General features: G+C 45.0%; 1 protein-coding gene across 2 annotated transcripts in view; it reads right to left on the minus strand.

Moving 5' to 3' along the window:
* Positions 1–3,857: 3,857 nt before the first annotated feature.
* NHSL2 (NHS like 2) overlaps positions 3,858–20,175 on the minus strand; it is a 168,524-nt gene continuing 152,206 nt past the window's right edge. For both annotated transcript variants that reach the window (XM_070759831.1, XM_070759832.1), the window contains exons 3-8: positions 17,020–17,156; positions 16,276–16,471; positions 15,007–15,138; positions 11,288–13,534; positions 8,413–8,545; positions 3,858–4,887 (exon numbers count right to left, since the gene is read on the minus strand). In XM_070759831.1, coding sequence (XP_070615932.1) covers positions 4,584–4,887; positions 8,413–8,545; positions 11,288–13,534; positions 15,007–15,138; positions 16,276–16,471; positions 17,020–17,156 — 3,149 coding nt within the window. In that variant the 3' untranslated portion in view covers positions 3,858–4,583. The remainder of the gene's footprint in view (positions 4,888–8,412; positions 8,546–11,287; positions 13,535–15,006; positions 15,139–16,275; positions 16,472–17,019; positions 17,157–20,175) is intronic.

The following is a 20,175-nucleotide window of genomic DNA, read 5'->3' on the forward strand; positions in this document are numbered from 1 at the left end:
ATTGCTACTCTCTAAAATAAAAATCCTTTGGCAAATCATTTTTGTCCAGTGTGACCATGCAAAATTCAAGAGTCCTGAATTTTGTCCTGATTTTTTCTGCTGGGGGCAATGGGACTAGTTTCCTTCAAATGTGGAAAGTAACACAAATCTTGTGTTAAAATGACAAAGGTAGAACTGTTGGACACCTCTGACGATAGCCGTGTCCCCATTTTTGATTTTCAGTTTCTTCTAGTGTCACTCAGTTATTGCTGTGCCAAAATAACAGTAATTAGGACAGGTATTATATCACGCAATGGTCTTCGTGTGATGCTACAAAACCCTTTTAAATTTAACTATTGGGGGAATGATCAAAACAATATCCTTCCACCCAATTTTTAAGCTATTGTTTCTAAATTCTGCTGTAATTAGACCACAAATATACCCATGTTACACCAACACTCCGCAGTCTGCACTGGTTGCCAATCAGTTTCCGGTCACAATTCAAAGTGTTGGTTAAGCCCTTCATGGCACCGGACCAGACTATCCCAGGGACCGCCTTCTGCTGCACGAATCCCAGCGACCAGTTAGGTCTGACAGAGTGGGTCTTCTCTGGGTCCCGTCAACTAAACAATGTCGCTTGGCGGGACCCAGGGAAAGAGCCTTCTCTGTGGCGGCCCTGACCCTCTGCAACCAACTCCCCCCAGAGATTAGAATTGCTCCCACCCTCCTTGCCTTTCGTAAGCTTCTTAAAACCCACCTCTGCCGCCAGGCATGGGGGAATTGAGATACTTTTCCCCCCTAGGCCTTTACAATTTTATGCATGGTATGTCTGTATGTATGTTGGTTTTACAATAGGGGTTTTAACTGTTTATATTGGATTGTCATATGCTGTTTACTACTGTTGTTAGCCACCCCGAGTCTACGGAGAGGGGCGGCATACAAATCCAATCAAATCAAATTTAAAAAAAGCAGCTGGGAGAAATAACTTAGCATTAGTAACTAGGTCTCATTTTTCCAAGTGCTAGTTGGCATTTTGATTCATTCCATATATGTTTCTGCCAATTGGTTCAGAACATCAGATACTGAGTTTGTTCGAAACACACATTGGAAATGTATGTTTTGTTCTAATTCTCCACAATCTGCTACACTCACAGACTCTATCAAGAATAGGGACTCAGGAACATAGAAAGGCATTAATGCATGGATTGACATCTGTATATGTATATATGTGTGTGAAGCATTGTTTTTCAATGTTGGCCGCTTGAAGATGTGTGGACTTCCATCCCAGAATTCTCCACCTAACTCTGCTGGAATTCTGGGAGATGGAAGTCCAATGTATTTTCAAGCAGCCAAGGTTGAGAATCACTGCTTAGATGCTAACAGCACTGTTTACTGTAGGGCAGCCCACAAAGCAGGAAAGGCTATGTCATTTAATAGCAAGCATGCTGGATAATTCTAATGATTGTCTTTGCATCTTAACCTATCGTTCTCTGCCTGGTTTCTGTTGCCGAGGGGGTAGAAAATGAGGCTATAAGCCGAAGAAGGACAAGTAGTAGAAGTAGAAGAAGTAGTAGTAGAAGAGGGAGAGGGACAAGGAAGAGGAGGAGGAAGAGAGAGAAGAAGGAGGAGGAGAAGTAGTGGTAGAAGGAGAGGGAAAAGGAGGAGGAGAAGAAGTAGAAGAGGGAGAAGGAGGAGAAGGGGAAGAAGAAGAAGAAGAAGAAGAAGAAGAAGAAGAAGAAGAAGAAGAAGAAGAAGAAGAAGAGAGGAAGGAAGGAAGGAGGAAGAAGGAGGAGGAGGAGGAAGAAGAAGAAGGGAGGAAGGAAGGAAGGAGGAAGAAGGAGGAGGAGGAGGAAGAAGAAGAAGGGAGGAAGGGAGGGAGGGAGGAAGAAGGAAGAAGGAAGAAGGAGGAAGAAGAAGAAGAAGAAGAAGAAGAAGAAGAAGAAGAAGAAGAAGAAGAAGAAGAAGAAGAAGAAATGAAAGTCATGGCACAACTCAGCTGAATGAGTAGGCTGAGGGGTTTGGGCTAACCTACTGGTTTTTGTATGCATCAGATTCAATGGACTAGTTAAGGAGAGCTGATGCTTAATTCAAAGTGTTGGTTATGACCTATAAAGCCCTTCATGGCACCGGACCAGAATATCTCAAGGACCGCCTTCTGCCGCACGAATCCCAGCGACCGGTTAGGTCCCACAGAGTGGGCCTTCTCCAGGTCCCATCGACTAAACAATGTCGTCTGGCGGGACCCATGGGAAGAGCCTTCTCTGTGGTGGCTCCGACTCTCTGGAACCAGCTCCCCCCTGAGATTAGGATTGCCCCCACCCTCCTTGCCTTTTGTAAACTCCTTAAAACCCACCTCTGTCATCAGGCATGGGGGGATTGAAACATCTCCCCCTTGCCCATGTTGTTTTGGTGTATGATTGATTGTGTGCTTGTTTATATATATTGGGGTTGCTTTTATGAATTTTTTAATCTAAAACTGTAATTAGATTGGTAAATATTAGATTTGTCACTATGTACTGTTTTTGCCATTGTTGTGAGCCGCCCCGAGTCTGCGGAGAGGGGCGGCATATAAATCCAATAAATCTAATCTAATCTAATCTAATCTAATCTAATCTAATCTAATCTAACCTCCTTGTTATTTCCAAGGAGCTGTGGGAAACTGGCTAGAATCAAAATTTCGTTGGGGCAAGAGGAAACCCAGTGAAAACAAGGGAACAAGTTGACCATACAATGAACATCCAATAAATCTCCTTCACCCAACTGGGTTGGATGCAACTAATATCCTGAGAGGTTCTGTTTTGCAAGAGCTATTTGTTGGAAGCTGTGAGTGCTCCATCACTGGAAGTTTTCAAAAAAGACCCTGACAATCGTTATACAAGGCCCCTGTCTTGAGCAAAGGGTTGGACTACAAGATCTCCTAGGTTCCTTCCAGTCTTATGATTCTAGGTTCTAGGTTGCACAGCCCAGCCAAGTCAGAGGGTCGGCTGCCCTTAGTGGGTTGACAAAGTGGTTTTTAAACACGGCTGTCCATTTTTTTAAAGCAGAGTTTGTTGCCTCCAAACAGAGACGTACATATTGTTTTTCAAGACTTTGCATTTACAACCAATGAACCTTGAAAATAGAGCAAACCTTTTTTTTCATAAATCATATATTGATATATGCAAAGTGCACTGATCTGTTGGCAGGGAGCATTTTTTTAAAGCAGTTGGGGAAGGGGGTGAAGAAATGAATTATTTTCCAGTATTGATCTATGCAGCTTCCCCAAAATACGAGGTATTTCTCATGGAGAAACAATGAACTAAGACAGAGTATAGAAAAAAGGACAGCCTCTGCATGATCAGAAATACAAAAATTCCACTAACTCAGGGATAGGCAAAAGTTGGCTCTTCTATGACATGTGGACTTCAACTCCCAGAATTCCTGAGCTAGCATGATTGGCTCAGGAATTCTGGGAGTTGAAGTCCACAACTCCCCATAGAAGAGCCAACTTTGCCTACCCCTGCACTAACTGGAAATTCTTCCAACACTGCTTTGCCAAGGGGGATTAAAAAACCCTGCCAATATTTATCTCCATCTTTTTTTACATTCTTCTCTTCCAATTAGATTTATCTCACTAGGGCTATTCCGTTAAGCACTTTTCATTCTCAATGTGGGGCCATCAAGGGGAGAGCAAGCAACAACAGCAGCAGTGTTGTATCATTGTGACACAGGCTCTACCCCATTTGCACCTGTGTTTGACAGCATTTCATCAACTGGACAAAAAGCTTTGCACCCAAAACACAACTCTTGTTTCAAACCTCATCTCTCTAAAGCGACTCGTTGGTCAAAAACTCCTAAAAAAGTTGTGCAACGCAAAGTTGAAAAATAAAAATATCAAATTTTGTGTGTCTGTATGTCTTTGTGTGTGTGTGTATCTTTGTGTGTTTAAAAAGAAGAAGAAAAGCCACAACAGCTGCATATTATATCCTACAAGCACTTAAAAAGTACCACATGCCAAAGAAACTGGACAGTTCCAAGTTAGCTTTGTTGCGGAGAAGAAATCAAAATGACGAGCTCCCAATTTGTACACCTGGAAAAGAGAAAGAGAGAAAGAGGGGAAGTGAGAAAGAAGGAAAGAGAGAAAGAAGGGACGGAGAAAAAGGAGAGAGAGAGAGAGGAGAAGGAGAGAGAGAGATTTTGTTCCTTCATGCAATCAGAGAAGAAAGTGTTAAGTCTAACTCTGCCACCCACCTGTGATAGCCCTTTCTAAGAACATCCATTGTGCAAGTTTTTTTTCCTTCCTCTAAACCCAGGAAAGAAAGGAAAAATTCTGTCTCTCAAGAGGAAAAGTGTGGGGCAAACTCCACAAGAATGATGGGTGTGCTCTTCATTTAAGACACTTTTCTTGAATCAGCAGAGTCATCTCCTCATCCTCTTCCTCACTCACTCACCCAACCACCCTCCCTCCCAGTAAAAACCCAGAAAAAAAAGTTTTGGCTGCAGGGAACAATTCAACCCAGATGTTGAAGCTTCAAGGGGGGAACAGGCTCACTTTGAAGGTCAACTTGGAAGAGGAGAAGAAGAATAAGGGGCATAGGCTGCAAAGAAGTTTTCTTCAAAGAAGCTCAGGGTTGGATTTTGGAGCTTGGGAGTGTCCCGTCCACAGCAAACTCAGTCATGACCCTCCGAGCCAAGGGATTGGTGGTCTTGAGAAGTTCCGCTGCAGATGTTCGGATGCTCGAAGCCCCTTTGCCTCCTTTCTTCTGAAGGAGAGCCTTGAAGTCCTCATTTTTGCTTGAGGTTCTGCCTGTGTTGGAAGGGCATTCGTTGATCGTAACCCCTGCAATGTTCTTGGTGGGCATCTGGGAATTTGGTCGGTTGGCGAAGGAGTCGCTGGATTCCTTCCAACCCAGTAGCTTCCGCTTGGATCTGTGAACAAAGGGATGATGAGAAAAACTTGAGGGAGAAATAGAGCAATGACCACTATTGCAACCAATGCTTGATAGATTGGGAGCCATCGAGCAGCTAGGGAAATATTTCTAATGCTACAAGCAATAAGCCATCCATCCATCCATCTATCAATCCATAATCCATCATCTATCCATCCATCCATCCATAATCCATCATCTATCCATCCATCCATAATCCATCCATCAATAATATTAATATTAATATTAATTGTTATTATTATTAATATTAATTATTATTATTATTAATATTAATTATTATTATTATTAATATTAATTATTATTATTATTAATAATATTAATATTAATATTAATTGTTATTATTATTATTATTATTAATTATTATTATTAATATTAATTATTATTATTATTAATATTAATATTAATATTAATATTAATTATTATTATTAATATTAATATTAATTATTATTATTAATATTAATTATTATTATTTATTGGACTTGTATGCCGCCCCTCTCGGGGCGGCTCACAACAATAATAAAACAATATAGCAGTAAAACAAATCAAATATTAAAAAACATATATAAAACCCCAGCAATTAAAACCATACAGCACATACATACCAAACATAAAATATAAAAGCCTGGGGGAGGATGTCTTAGTTCCCCCATGCCTGGCGATATAGGTGGGTCTTAAGTAATTTGCGAAAGACAAGGAGAGTGGGGGCTGTTCTAATCTCTGGGGGGAGTTGATTCCAGAGGGCCGGGGTCGCCACAGAGAAGGCTCTTCCCCTGGGGCCCGTCAAACGACATTGTTTGGTCGATGAGACCCGGAGAAGGCCAACTCTGTGGGACCTTATCGGCCGCTGGGATTCGTGCAGTAGAAGACAGTTCCGGAGGTATTCTGGTCCACTGCCATGTAGGGCTTTAAAGTTCATTACCAACACTTTGAATTGTGACCGGAAACTGATCGGCAGCCAATGTAGGCCACGGAGTGTTGCAGAAACGTGGGCGAATCTAGGGAGCCCCACGATGGCTCTCGCGGCCGCATGTAGAGAGCATTAATGGATAATCCATCATCATTCCATCCACCATCTATCCATCCATCATCCATCTATCCATCCTCCATCCATCCATCCATCCATCCATCATCTGCAAGAGCTCAAAGTACCATAGAAGAGAATATTTGTAGCTCAAGGTTGATCCTTACTGCTCTCTTAGCTTGGTTGCTTTCTTGCAGACATTTCATGTCACCTGGTTAGGTAACATCATCATTATTTGAGGCTGGTTAATTAAACTGCTGGGACTGGAATGGTCAATTCCTCCCACCCATCCACCCCCAATTTTGGGAAGGGGTGTGTAGCTTTCAAAAATGTAACGTAGGAGGCCTGCCACATTTATGTAACTTTCTCCACTTTGCTAAGGGAAAAATTGTTCTAATCGGGCAGTTTGTCACCAGATTTCACATGCGGGGTTGAGGGGGAGGATTTTGCGAGAAAGTAAACAGGAAGAAGGCATGTGGCTCAAAGGCTGCTGATTCTGAATGTGTAAAACAGGGGTGTCAAACTCAAGACCTGGGGGCTGGAATTGTCCTGCAAGGTGCTTAGATATGACTCACAGGGCTGCCCTGGAAACAGTGATGGGCCAGTCTGCAGTGCCGCTGCCAGCAAAAACAGACCTTGGGAGGGTTGTATGAGCCCCTTCTAAGCTCCGTTTTCACCGGCAGAGGGTTGCAGGAGGCTATCTCAGGCAAAACCAAACTTGGGAGCCCATTTTCATTGGGTGAATGCTCAAGCCATTACAGGCACCGCCCCCCCTCCCAGGCGGGGATTCCACTCACAGTCTTGATATGTCCGTCAATGAAATCAAGTTTGACAGTCTTAGTTTAGAAGATCTGCCAGAGATTTGCACCTACGGCAGATAAACTCAAGGAGCAACAATGACACGACAAAGTAAGAATGAATCCTAGGTCTTTTTTTCACTCAAAGCCAACTGGCTGGTGGGGGGGGGGCGGCGGTAGCCGCAGGGATGTGGGTTGGGCAAATATGCCCATGTTACACCAACACTCTGCAGTCTGCATTGGTTGCCGATTAGTTTCCGGTCACAATTCAAAGTGTTGGTTATGACCTATAAAGCCCTTCATGGCACTGGACTATTTCAGGGACCGCCTTCTGCTGCACGAATCCCAGCGAGCAGTTAGGTCCCACAGAGTGGGTCTTCTCCGGGTCCCGTCAACTAAACAATGTCGCTTGGCGGGACCCATGGGAAGAGCCTTCTCTGTGGTGGCCCCGACCCTCTGGAACCAACTCCCCCCAGGGATTAGAATTGCTCCCACCCTCCTTGCCTTTCGTAAGCTTCTTAAAACCCACCTCTGCCGCCAGGCATGGGGGAATTGAGATTCTCTTTCCCCCTAGGCCTTTACAATTTTATGCATGGTATGTCTGTATGTATGTTTGGTTTTACAATAGGGGTTTTTAACTGTTTATATTGGATTGTCATATGCTGTTTACTACTGTCGTTAGCCGCCCCCAGTCTACAGAGAGGGGCGGCATACAAATCCAATCCAATCAAACAGCCCAGAATGGTCTTCCAAGAGTTGTCCCCTTGGATAAACCTCCTCCGGGTCCCGTCGACTACTAAGCAATGCAGGTTGGCAGGACCACGGGGGAGGGTCTTCTCTGTGGCTGCCCCGGCTCTTTGGAAACAGCTTCCACCCGATGTCTGTACTGCTCCCATCCTGCTGGCCTTTCGTAAGGCCATGAAGACCTGGCTGTGCCGGCAGGCTTGGGGGCCATAAATTTTACATTCTAGAGGGCCAATGTTGTACATATGTATGACGGTGATTGTTTTTATCTTTACGGGGTTTTGTTTTACAATGTTTTAGTTTAGAAATGTTTGACTTCTTTTACCTTTGTATCTATTTTATTGTACTTTTTTATCACTGTTGTAAGCCGCCCTGAGTCCCTAAGGACTGGGCGGCATAGAAGTCGAATGAATGATAAACTTAATGATAAACTTAACAGTATGATAAAGTTAGATGTGTTATTTTTTCTTACATTTTTTTATATTTTATCTTTTTGAATAAGTATATGATATTTTATAGATAAAGAAATTTAATTAACATAATTAACATAAAGAATATAGCGTTAAATTTAACAAGAATGTAATGTACACGTGTGACATTTCTGTATTGATCTGATAATAGTTAGGGTTTTTAATTTCTGTATTAGTTAGACTTCTACGACAAGAGTAGCAATGGTAGCTCCTTAAATGTTTAATGTTGTTTGTCTTTGTTTGTCTTTTTTTGAAAAATAATAAAAAAATATTTTTTAAAAAAGAATGAATGAATGAATGAATGAAAGAAGGAAGGAAGGATGGAAGGAAGGAAGGATGGAAGGATGGAAGGAAGGAAGGAAGGATGGATGGAAGGAAGGATGGATGGAAGGAAGGAAGGAAGGAAGGAAGGAAGGATGGAAGGAAGGAAGGAAGGAAGGAAGGAAGGAAGGAAGGAAGGAAGGAATCCTCACCTGTGAATGACGGTGAATAAATCTTCTGTGGTTCGGGTTGTCACGAAGACATCATCGTCTTCCTCGGTTATGGACTCGGCTGTTTTGTCATTTACAAAGCGTTTCTCTTTGCTCCTCAAACCCACAGAATTCCCTACGGAAAAGAAAATGAAAAAAAAAAATAGGTTGCTTCCTACAAGTGGGATTCAGACAGCAAACAGAAGAAGCAAGTTAAATCCAGAAACATTTCTCCTTGGTATAACAGATCAAACAATAAATCAAGATAATCAATATTTGATGATTCACACAACAACAGCGGGAAGGATTTCCTAAGCACAACTTTGGGAAAAAGAAACAGCTCCCACCAGCTTATTGCTTATAAATAAAATATAGCTATGTGATACAATATCAAAACTCAGATAAAAGAGATTTTATTAATGTTCACATTGATGTAATATAACCTTTTAAGGTTCCATGCGTAAGGCACGCCGAGGAAGGCTGTGTTTAGTTGTTGGGTGTTTTGTTTCGTTATCTGTTGTGCGAGCTTCACAAAGTGTGGCCTGCAAATCCTGTAAGATGTATTGTCATCCGTGGAGAGCACAAGTGGTTCCAGATATTGAACTTCTTTTTTATTGTTTTTTAATCTTTAAAGATCATATTATTTTAGTACAGGTCTATACCCAATTTCATACATTGTTATTATTTGTTAATACAGTGTTCCCTCAATTTTCGCGGGGGATGCGTTTCGAGACCGCCTGCGAAAGTCGAATTTCCGCGAAGTAGAGATGCGGAAGTATATACGCTATTTTTGGCTATGAACAGTATCACAAACCTTCCCGTAGCACTTTAAACCCCTAAATTGCAATTTCCCATTCCCTTAGCAGCCATTTAGATTATTACTCACCGTGTTTATTTATTAAAGTTTATTTAAAAAAATATTTATTAAAGGCGGATGAAAGTTTGGCAATGACATATGATGTCATCGGGTGGGAAAAACCATGGTATAGGGAAAAAACCAGCGAAGTATTTTTTAATTAATATTTTTGAAAAATCGTGGTATAGACTTTTCGTGAAGTTTGAACCCGTGAAAATCGAGGGAACACTGTATACAATATTTCATATGTTTACATAGTCTCATATCGTTTTCTTCATCTCGCATTGTCTCACAGTCTTTCTTACACTTAATCTAAACCCCCAATAGTATTAAAATAAATCATTGCCATTTATACAACAAACATACACTACATTCGTTGGCCAGGGCAGCTAGGATCTAATGGCCCCAAGCCTGGTGGCATAAATGAGACTTGAGACGAGGAGGCGAGGAGGGTGAGCGCAGTACGAATCTCTGGGGGGAGCTGATTCCAGAGGGCCGGGCCCCCCACAGAGAAGACTCTTCCCCAGGCCCTGCTAAGTGACATTGTCTAGTTCAGTGATGGCGAACCTTTTTTTCCTTGGGCACCGAAAGAGCGTGGGCATGTGCTATCATGCATGCATGAGTGCCCACATCCATAATTCAATGCCCGGGGAGGGCAAAAGCAGCCTCCCCTACCCTCTGGAGGGCATTTTGAGACCGGAAATGGCCTGTTTCCCAACTTCTGGGGCCCCCAGTAGGCTCGAGTTTTGTCCTTCCCAGGCTCCAAAGCCCTGGATCCTGGGGAGGGTAAAAACGCTCTCCCCCATCTCCTCGGAGGCCCTCTGGAAGCCAAAAACGTCCTTCCAGAGCCCCTGTGCGAGCCAAATATCAGTTGGCCAGCAGACATATGCATGTTGGAGCTGAGCTAGGGCAACAGCAAATGTCCATGTGCCGCTTCTATGTTGGTTGAGGCAGGTTGAGTGCCATTTGTTGGGTGTCAAAGGAAAGGGAGGGTCTTGCCTTCTCTTTCTGCTCAAGATCCCCATGGACAATTGGTGGACCACTGTGTGACAAAGAATGCTGGACTTGATGGGCTTTGGCCTGATTCAGCAGGGCTCTTCTTATGTTCTTATTTATTTATTTATTGGATTTGTATGCCGCCCCTCTCCGCAGACTCGGGGCGGCTAACAACAGTAACAAAACAGTATAATCCAATACTAAAAAACAGTTAAAACCCATTATATAAAAACCAATCATACATACAGACATACCATGCATAAAATTTTAAAGGCCTAGGGGGAGAGTGTATCTCAATTCCCCCATGCCTGGCGGCAGAGGTGGGTTTTAAGCAGCTTACGAAAGGCAAGGAAGGTGGGGGCAGTTCTAATCTCTGGGGGGAGTTGGTTCCAGAGGGCCGGGGCCGCCACAGAGAAGGCTCTTCCTCTGGGTCCCGCCAAGCGACATTGTTCGGTTGACGGGACCCGGAGAAGACCCACTCTGTGGGACCTAACTGGTTGCTGGGATTCATGCAGCAAAAGGCGGTCCGGGAGATATTCTGGTCCAATGCCATGAAGGGCTTTATAGGTCATAACCAACACTTTGAATTGTGACCGGAAACTGATCGGCAACCAATGCAGACTGCGGAGTGTTGGTGTGACATGGGCATATTTAGGGAAGCCCATGATTGCTCTCGCAGCTGCATTCTGCACGATCTGAAGTTTCCGAACACTTTTCAAAGGTAGCCCCATGTAGAGAGCGTTACAGTAGTCGAGCCTCGCTATGTTCTAACAGCTCGCGTGCCAGCAGATATGGCTTTGCATGCCATCTGTGGCACCCGTACCATAGGTTCGCCATCCCTGGTCTAGTTGATGGGACCTCGAGAAGGCCAACTCTGTGGGACCTCACCGGTCGCTGGGACTCACGCGACATTAATTGTTCTTACAGTCAGGGAATTTCTCCTTAGCTTGCATTTACTCCTTAACTGAGCTACTGTAAGGTGTTCTTCCAATCACTCCTGAAGTAGAAAAAAGCAAGGAGGCTTACCTGGGATCTCTCCCCATGACAGGTCTGCAGGAATTGGGCTTACATTCATCTCATTGGCAACTGGAGATGGCACTTTGTAGGCGGTCAGTTCTGAGTAGGCAGAATCCTCATCCAGCATGATGACCGGGCTAGGAGGTAGCCTCTGGTCCCCAGGACAAGACCCTGGATGGAGTGGAGAAGCCACCAATGGCAAGTAAAGCACACTAGGCTTCTTTGGGACAGGGGGAGGGACTTTAGTTTTACGGCTCTCTCCCCCAGGCACCGCAGCCTCATCGAAAGCCTTGGCCTTTGCCTGCTCATCCTCCTCCAAGCTGTCCTCCGAGAGCCTCCGTGCAGCAGAGAAGAAGGTCCCTGTGGTGCCTTGTGGGGGAGAAGCTGCCCCCTCGGCAGAAGGGGATTGTGTGGGGCTCCACGGGCTTGCGTCCCACAAGTGGTCCGGCCTCCTGGCCATCATATAAATGTTCTCTCCAGGAATCAATCCCTGGGGTGTCGTTGGAGATGTTGGAGAGCTCACAGGGGACTCCTCCTGGACCGGTGGCGTTTTATGCAACAGCATTGGCGGCCTTCGGGAGAGGGGTGGCTTTTCTGCCACCGGGGGCCGGATCTTCTTTCCTGATTCCTCAATGAGCTCTGGATTGTCCAGGTTATCCTCAGTCTCTGATCGGCTGATGGACCTCAAACGGACGGAACGCAGGTCTAGCTGGGTCACCATCGGCATCACTGGCTGGACCGGGCTGAGTTTGGGGCCCAACTTGGCTCCAAAGGTAGAATCCGAGTTGTGGCGGCTGACTTTGGCTTTGCTCTTGTGCGAGATCTTCAAGCCTGAGAGGTCCAGATGTGTCGGCGGGGCGAACGGCAGGTCGAATGACATACAAGACTTGGGGCTTTGTTCCATAGGAGAAACTGGGGGTAAGGAGGACTTCCTCTCCGGCACCAGGGGTCTCATCCGCCCACTCTGGTGAGGAACATGACCCAGAACCATGGAGGTTGGGACTGTCGGGGTTGGCGTTTCGGATTGACTGGAGTAGCCGCTGGAGGGAGACATTACCCCCGTCAACCTCCCTGGGGAAGAGGTTTTCAAACTCACGTCAGCACAGAGGTGAGATGGAGTGGTGGCCCGGGAGATGGAAGGAGAAGGGAGGGACTCGGAACTACCACGCACCTTGGACTGTTCGATTACAGTAGTCCCAGTAGCAGTGCTGGATCCGGACAGAGAGCAATAAGGATCCCCGGAATTCCATTCCGGAACAAAACCCGGCTGGACGTATGACCTGCTTTCCGATTCCCGCACTGGATCCCCTTGGACTTTATTGTGGACATGTGCGTCAGGCAGCAAATAAAGACTTTTGGGCCTCTGGTCTTGGGGCAGTGCCTCCCCGCCCTCTTCGGCTTCGCTGAGGTGCCCTTCCTTGATCAAGGAGACGCTGCGAGTGGGCGGGCAAGGCTTCTTCTTGGCCTTCTTGAGGGAGATGCTCTTGGTCCGTTGTCGGCGCTGCTTTCGGGCCTCCTGATCCACAACCAGGGAGATGTTATCTGTGCTCGTGCTCCCTTCTGAGCTGGCGCTGGGATAACTGAGGCCACAGGTCTCGCTGCCCCCAATGTCCACCGAGCACAGGGAGGCCGTGTCCGTAGGGACAGAGAGCGACCTCTCGCGGAATCGGCACATGATCCGCTCCCTCTCCAGCTGGGAGGATTCCTCTTCGCCTGAGTTGACAAGGGCCACCGGGACTTTGAGGTCTCTTCTTCCACAGATCAAGCTTCCTTCAACCTCTAAGGGCGACTTGGGAGAAGCGCAAAACGTCCCACACTCATTGGTCCCAGCCATATTGTCTTGGCTAATGAAGAAAGAAGATGGTTGATCTGCCTCTGGAGTGTCCCTGGGGGTGCAAGGAGACATGGGAGAGACGCTCTGGGCCGCCACCTCATTTTGACTCATGGAAGAGTTGCTGTAGCAGAACGAGGACGTGCCGCAACCCGGAGAGAAGATGGAATCGTCTTTGGGGCCATTACACAATGGACTGGCATACATCACCTTGGAGTTCTCAGCACGGCCTGCTTGGCTTTGGCAACCTCGCCCCTGTAGGATGCCCCCGAGGTCACTAAAGGTCTTCCTCAGCTGTGGCCGGGAATGAGGAGAATGGGCTTGGCGAGTGGAGCTCCTCCCATTGACCACATCAGGGACGAAATTACAAGAGATGGACTCAGCTATGGTGGCCGGTGGGTTGTGGATGGGCCCATTGCTACTTCCTAGAGAAGAGTTAGAAAAGGCAAGGATGAAAAGAAGAGTAGAGAAGCTCTTCCTCTTGTATGCCTCCTGACTTAGATCAGGGGTGTCTAACCTGGGCTACTCTAAGACCCGTGGACTTCAACTCCCAGAATTCTGTCTGTTCAAGCCAGCTGAGGAATTCTGGGAATTGAAGTCCATGGGTCTTAAAAGTTGCCAAGGTTGAATACTCTTTGCATAGATAAACAACCTAGCATACATTTTTTTTAAAAAGCAGGACTCTTCTATTCAGCCTTGGATGTACCTTAGCCTAAAAGGTACATTTTAAATCCACAAATAATATGTATGTATGCATGTATGTATGTATGTACAAATAATATGTATGTATGTATGTATGCATGATGTATGTATGTATGTATATATGTATGTTTTGGCATATCCAGGTCTTTTGCCGTGTAAGATAGATAGAATCTTGACAATGTTTCGATGAGGTCCCACTTACCATCTTCAGACTGGTGTTTTCGGCTTTGTGCTAGGGTGAACAAAGTGTGGTCAGAGCTATCGTCTTTGCCTAAATATTTGTGTGTGTGTGTGTGTGTGGAGTGAAATGTCACCAAGATTCTATCAATCTTACATGGGAAAAGAACTGAACATGCCAAGACATACATACCCATGAAAATCTACGAAAACAAATATCTATATCAATATCTATCTATCTTTATCTCTATCTATACCTATCGATATATATCTTTTTCTCTATCCTCTCTCTCTCTCTCTTCTATCTATCTCTTTCTCTATATATATATATCTCTCTCTCTATCTCTTTTATTTATCTCTATCTCTATCTATGTATCTCTTCTCTCTCTCTCTTCTATCTCTATCTCTAATTTCTTCTCTCTCTCTAACTTTCTCTCTCTCTCTAACTCTATCTCTCTCTATCTATCTCTATTTCTTTTATTTATCTCTATATCTATCTCTTCTATCTATCTCTAATCTCTCTCTCTCTCTATCTCTCTGTCTATATATCTTTCTATCTCTATCTCTCTTTTATTTATCGCTATCTCTATCTCTTCTATCTCCCTCTTCTATATATCTCTCTTCTCTCTATCTCTCTCTCTATCTCTATCTCTTTTATTTATCTCTATCTATCTATCTCTTCTATCTATCTCTAATCTCTTCTATCTCTATCTCTCTCTAACTCTCTCTCTATCTCTCTATCTATTTCTATCTCTCTTTTATTTATCTCTATCTCTAGCTCTTCTATCTATCTCTATCTCTTTTATATCTCTCACTATCTCTATCTCTAATCTCTTCTCTCTCTCTCTCTCTCTCTCTCTCTAACTCTCTAACTCTGTATCTATCTATCTATCTATCTATCTATCTATCTATCTATCTATCTATCTATCTTTCTATCTTTCTATCTATCTATCTATGATCATTGCTGAGCAGCAAAAACCGGAAGAGCGAGGAAGTAGCCGCCCCACCATTTGGTCACCTGGATCACGTAGAGAGAGGTGGGGAAACCCAATCACGGTCCGTCTTCGGCGTAGCAACGACTTGGGATTCATGGCGGTCTCGGTATTGAACAGGGAGTGCCGTGCACTGGCGTGTCGAGCGAATGGCTGCCCTATAGCCAAGACAAAAGAGATTCAATGGTCCAAGAGGAGACAAAAAAGCCCAGAAGGAGGACAGCAGATGACCTTAACTCAATGTTTCTCAATCTCAACTTGATAGTGATTTTTGATAGTGATTTTTAAATTATTAGATTTATTGCATATTGTTTCATTGTTGTTGTGAGCCACCCAGAGTCTACGGAGAGGGGTGGCATACAAATCTAATAAATAGCTAGCTAGCTAGATAGATAGCTAGCTAGCTAGATAGCTAGCTAGCTAGCTAGCTAGACAGACAGACAGACAGACAGGCAGGCAGGCAGGCAGGCAGGCAGGCAGACAGACAGACAGACAGACAGACAGACTTGAACACTGGGCCATATCTAACAAAGTAAAATTCAGCGTAGAGAAAATTGAAGTCTTAACACTGAAACAAGAAAAACAAAAAGTACACATATAGGCTGGGTCAAACCAGGCTTAATAGCAGGAGCTTGGAGAGGGATCTTGGAGTCTTAGTGGACAACCAGTTAAATATGAGCCAGCAGTGTTCAATGGCAGCTTAAAAAGCCAACACAATCCTAAATTGCATTAACAGAGAGATATAATCAAGAGCAAGTGAAGTACTAATACCACTCCATAAAGGCTAGAATACTGCATCCAGTTTTGGTCACCAAACTATAAAAAAGATGTTGAGACTCTAGAAAGAGTGTGGAGAAGAGTAACAGGGTTGATTAGGGGTGACTGGAGGCTAAAATATATGATGAACTGTTGCAGGAACTGGACATGGCTAGTCTAAGGAAGAGAAGGACCAGGGGAGACATGATAGAAGTCTTCCAATATTTGAAGAACTGCTACAGAGAGGAAGGGGTGAATCTGTTTTCCAAGGCACCTGAAGGCCAGACAAGAAATAATGGATAGAAATTGAAGAAGGAGAGATTCAGCCTGGAAATAAGGAGAAATTTTCTCACAGTGAGAACAATCAACCCATGGAACAGGGGGGAATGGGGACTTTGCAATATGCTTCCCCATGAGTGTGGAGGGAATTGGGATTTTGCAGTATCCTTCCCATGCCGTGCCAGTAGTAAAAAAATTCAAATCCCTCCACTGATACACGTCCATGCACCCACCCAGCAGCCACCCACCATCTACCCTACCTGAGACGTTGATGGGGACGATGTTGGCTTGGGTGGAACAGGGCTGTTGCAATCTCTTTTCCTCCAGAGCGGGCAAAGTGGATCCGTGGGTCCAGGCGGTGTGTTTGTCTGGGGTCGCGGGCAAGCTAAGCGAAGGCTCCAGCACTCGGACCCCCAGCGATGTGGTTTCGTTCTCCTTCACTTGCTGGCTTGAAGGCTGTCAGGAAGTGGACAAGAATCACCTAGGTCAGCGATGGCGAACCTAAGGCACGGGTGCCACAGGTGGCACGCGGAACCATATCTGCTGGCATACGACCTGTTTCCCTAGTTCAGCTCCAACGTGCAAGTGTATGCCAACCAGCTGATTTTTGGCTTGCACAGAGGTGAGGAGGGTGTTTTTGGCTTCCAGAGAGCCTCCGGGGGGATGGGGGAGGACATTTTTACCCCTCCTGGCTCCAGGGAAGCCTTTGGAGACTGGGGAGGGTGAAACAGGAGCCTACTGGGCCCACTAGAAGTTGGGAAACAGGCCACTTCCAGCCTCCAGGGGACCTCCGGGGAGTGGATGAAGCTGTTTTTGCCCTCCCCAGGCATTGAATTATGGGTGTGGGTACTCGCGCATGCACAATAGCCCACTTGCAAGCACTTTCGGCATCTGAAGGAAAAAAAGGTTGGCCATCACTGATCTAAGTCCATGGGTTTTTGGGGGGGGGATGGACTTTAAACTAAGACCCCAATACTTCAGAAGCCATAAAGCAGGAGACTCACCAAGTACACAAACTCCATGCGTTTGTTGTGGGGCAGCCGAGGACTGCAGTCCAGATGCCTGTCCACTGAAGGGGAGCTGGCATAGCGGAAAGTTTGACCACTGATCTTGGCATCTGAATAGGGCTCCTCGTACTCTTCTGGAAGGGAGGGAGGGAGAAGGAGGTGAGGGAGGGAGTGGGAGAGGGAAGGATGGAAGGAAATTGGAAGGAGGAAGAAAGGGGAGGGGGAGGAGGGGAGTGGGGGAGGAAAAGAAGGAAGGGAAGAAGGGAGAGAGAGAGAAGAGGATGGGAGGGGATGGAGGGAATGGGAGTGGAAAGGGAGGGGGAGGAGGGGAGGGAAGAAGGGATGGAGGGAGTGGGGGAGGGGAGGGAGGAGGAGAGGGAGAGTTAAGGAAAAGGAAGAAGGGGAAGGGAGGGCGGAGGAGGGGAGTAGGGGAGGGAAAGAAAGAAGGGAGGGAAAAAAGGTGGTGGAGGAGGGGAGGGAGTGGTACAGGGAAGAGAGGAGGCGAGAGGGAGTGGAAAAGAGTACGAAGGAAGGAAAATGGAAGGAGGAAAAGGGAGGAGGAAGAAGAGAGAGAGAGGAGGAGAGGAGAGAGAGGAAAAGGGAAGGGAGGGAGGAAAGAAGGGAGGGGAGGAAAGAGGAGTGGGAAGGAAGGAAAATGGAAGGAGAGAGAAGGAGGAGGAAGGGAGGGAGGAGGGGAAGGAGTGGTAATGGGAAGGAAGGAAGGAAAATGAAGGAAGAAGAGTAGGGAGAGAGGGAGGAAAGACAGAAACAGAAATACAAAAAAAGAAAGAGAGAGAGAGAGAAAGAAAAAAAGAAAGAAAGGAAGGAAGGAAGGAAGAATAAATGAATTTAGAATAATTTGTATACAATCCATTCTTTAACTTAGCCTTGGGCAAAGGCAGCTTCATTTCCTCTTTAAATTTTTTATTTTATTTTTTTTATTTATTCTTTGTCCAATATACAATACATATGAGAGAGAATATACATTAGGAATATATATATAAAGATAGGAAGTAAAAAGAAGGGAAGTGGATAGGAAGAGAATATATATAGAGGAGAGAATATATAAGATAAAAGAGGTAAGAAAAGAGAATTGGACAGGGGACGATAGGCACAACAGTGCACTTATATACGCCCCTTACTGGCCTCTGAGGAATCGGGAGAGGTCAATCGTGGAGAGTTTAATGGAGAAGTGTAGGGGATTGGGGGTTGACACTATTGAGTCCGGTAATGAGTTCCACGCTTCGACAACTCGATTGTTAAAGTCGTATTTTTTGCAGTCAAGTTTGGAGCGATTGATATTAAGTTTGAATCTATTGTGTGCTCTTGTGTTGTTGCTGTTGAAGCTGAAGTAGTCGTTGGCCGGAAGGACGTTGCAGCGTATGATCTTGTGGGCAATACTCAGATCGTGTTTTAGACGCCTTAGTTCTAGGCTTTCAAGGCCCAGGATGGTTAGTCTATTTTCGTAGGGTATTCTGTTTCGAGTGGAGGAGTGGAGGGCTCTTCTGGTGAAGTATCTTTGGACGTTTTCGAGAGTGTTGATGTCTGAGATGCGGTGTGGGTTCCAGGCAGATGAGCTGTATTCGAGAATGGGTCTGGCATAGGTTTTGTAGGCTCTTGTGAGTAGTGTGAGATTGCCGGAGCAAAAGCTGCGTAGGATCAGGTTAACAACTCTGGAGGCTTTTTTGGCGATATTGTTGCAGTGGGCTTTAGCACTTAGGTCATTTGAAATGAGTATTCCGAGGTCTTTTACTGAGTGTTGGTTGGTAGTGAGGATTTGTTTATTCAGTTCATATATGTGGTTTGGATTCTTTTTGCCGATGTGGAGGGTAGAGCATTTGTTGGTTGATATTTGAAGTTGCCAGGTGTTGGACCAATCTGAAATGAAGTCAAGGTCTTTTTGAAGAGTGAGTGTGTTGTCGGTGGTGTTGAAGAGTTTCACATCGTCGGCAAAAAGTACACAGTTGCTTACGATATTATCGCAGAGGTCGTTGATGTATAGGATGAAAAGAGTAGGACCTAGTACGCTGCCTTGGGGAACGCCGCTTTTGACAGGGACAGGGGAGGAAATGGCGCTTCCGATTTTGACAACTTGTTGTCTGTTTGACAAGAATGCGGTAATCCAGTTGTGGAGGAGTCCTGAGATGCCATAGGATTTGAGTTTTAGGAGAAGTTTGTCGTGAACCACTGAGTCAAAGGCTTTGCAGAAGTCGATATAAATTGCATCGATGAATTTTCCTTGATCAAGGTGGGTAGTCCAGATGTTTTTGCAGTGGAGTAGTTGTAGGTTGCAGGATAGTTTCTTACGGAATCCAAATTGTTTTTTTGATAGTAGGTTGTTAGATTCTAAGTAGAGAGTGATTGAACGATTTATAATTGATTCCATGATTTTACAAGGTACACAGCATAGTGATATGGGTCTGTAGTTGTCAACTAGTGATGGGTCTCCTTTTTTGAAGATGGGGATGACTACTGCTTTTGACCACAGTTTGGGGAGAGTGCTGGTCATGAAGGAATTTTGGAAGATGATGCTTAGAGGTTCAGCTATGGCAGATGAGAGTTTTCTTAGGAAGTATGCACAAAGACCATCTGGACCGACAGATAGGGAAGGTTTGAGATCACGGATTGCTTTTCCAACGTAGTCTGTGGTGAAGATGATTTGGCTTAGGTGATTTAATGAGTTAGGAGTGCGATTTGCGAAGAGGGGGGATGAGTTATTACTGTTAACAAAAACGGAGCCAAAGAAGGAGTTGAAAAGATTTGCTTTGGATGGGTCGTCGTGGTACTCTTTGTTGTGTGGTCCAATGAGAGGTGGAATAGGTCTGGAGTCGTTAAGTTTGTTGTTGACGAAGTTGTAGAAGGCACGGTTAGATTTGGAGCGTAGGAGGTTTTCCTCTTGTTTACTGCGGTAGTTCAGACATTCTGCTTTTATTTGTTGGCATATTCTTCTGTAGCGGTTTTTAAAGTTGTTTACAGGACCTTTTTTGTTTCTACGCCAGAGGGATCTTTTTTTGGTTTGTAGTTTCTTTAATGAGATGGGAATGTTGTTTTTCTGTTTTCTTCTAGGAGGAGTAATTGGAACATACAGATCTATAAGTCTATTGATTTGGAGTAAGAACGTGTTGTAGAGGTCATCGATGGAGATGCAGTTGG

Source organism: Erythrolamprus reginae, chromosome 8 (genome assembly GCF_031021105.1).
Source record: "Erythrolamprus reginae isolate rEryReg1 chromosome 8, rEryReg1.hap1, whole genome shotgun sequence".
NCBI lineage: Eukaryota > Metazoa > Chordata > Lepidosauria > Squamata > Dipsadidae > Erythrolamprus > Erythrolamprus reginae.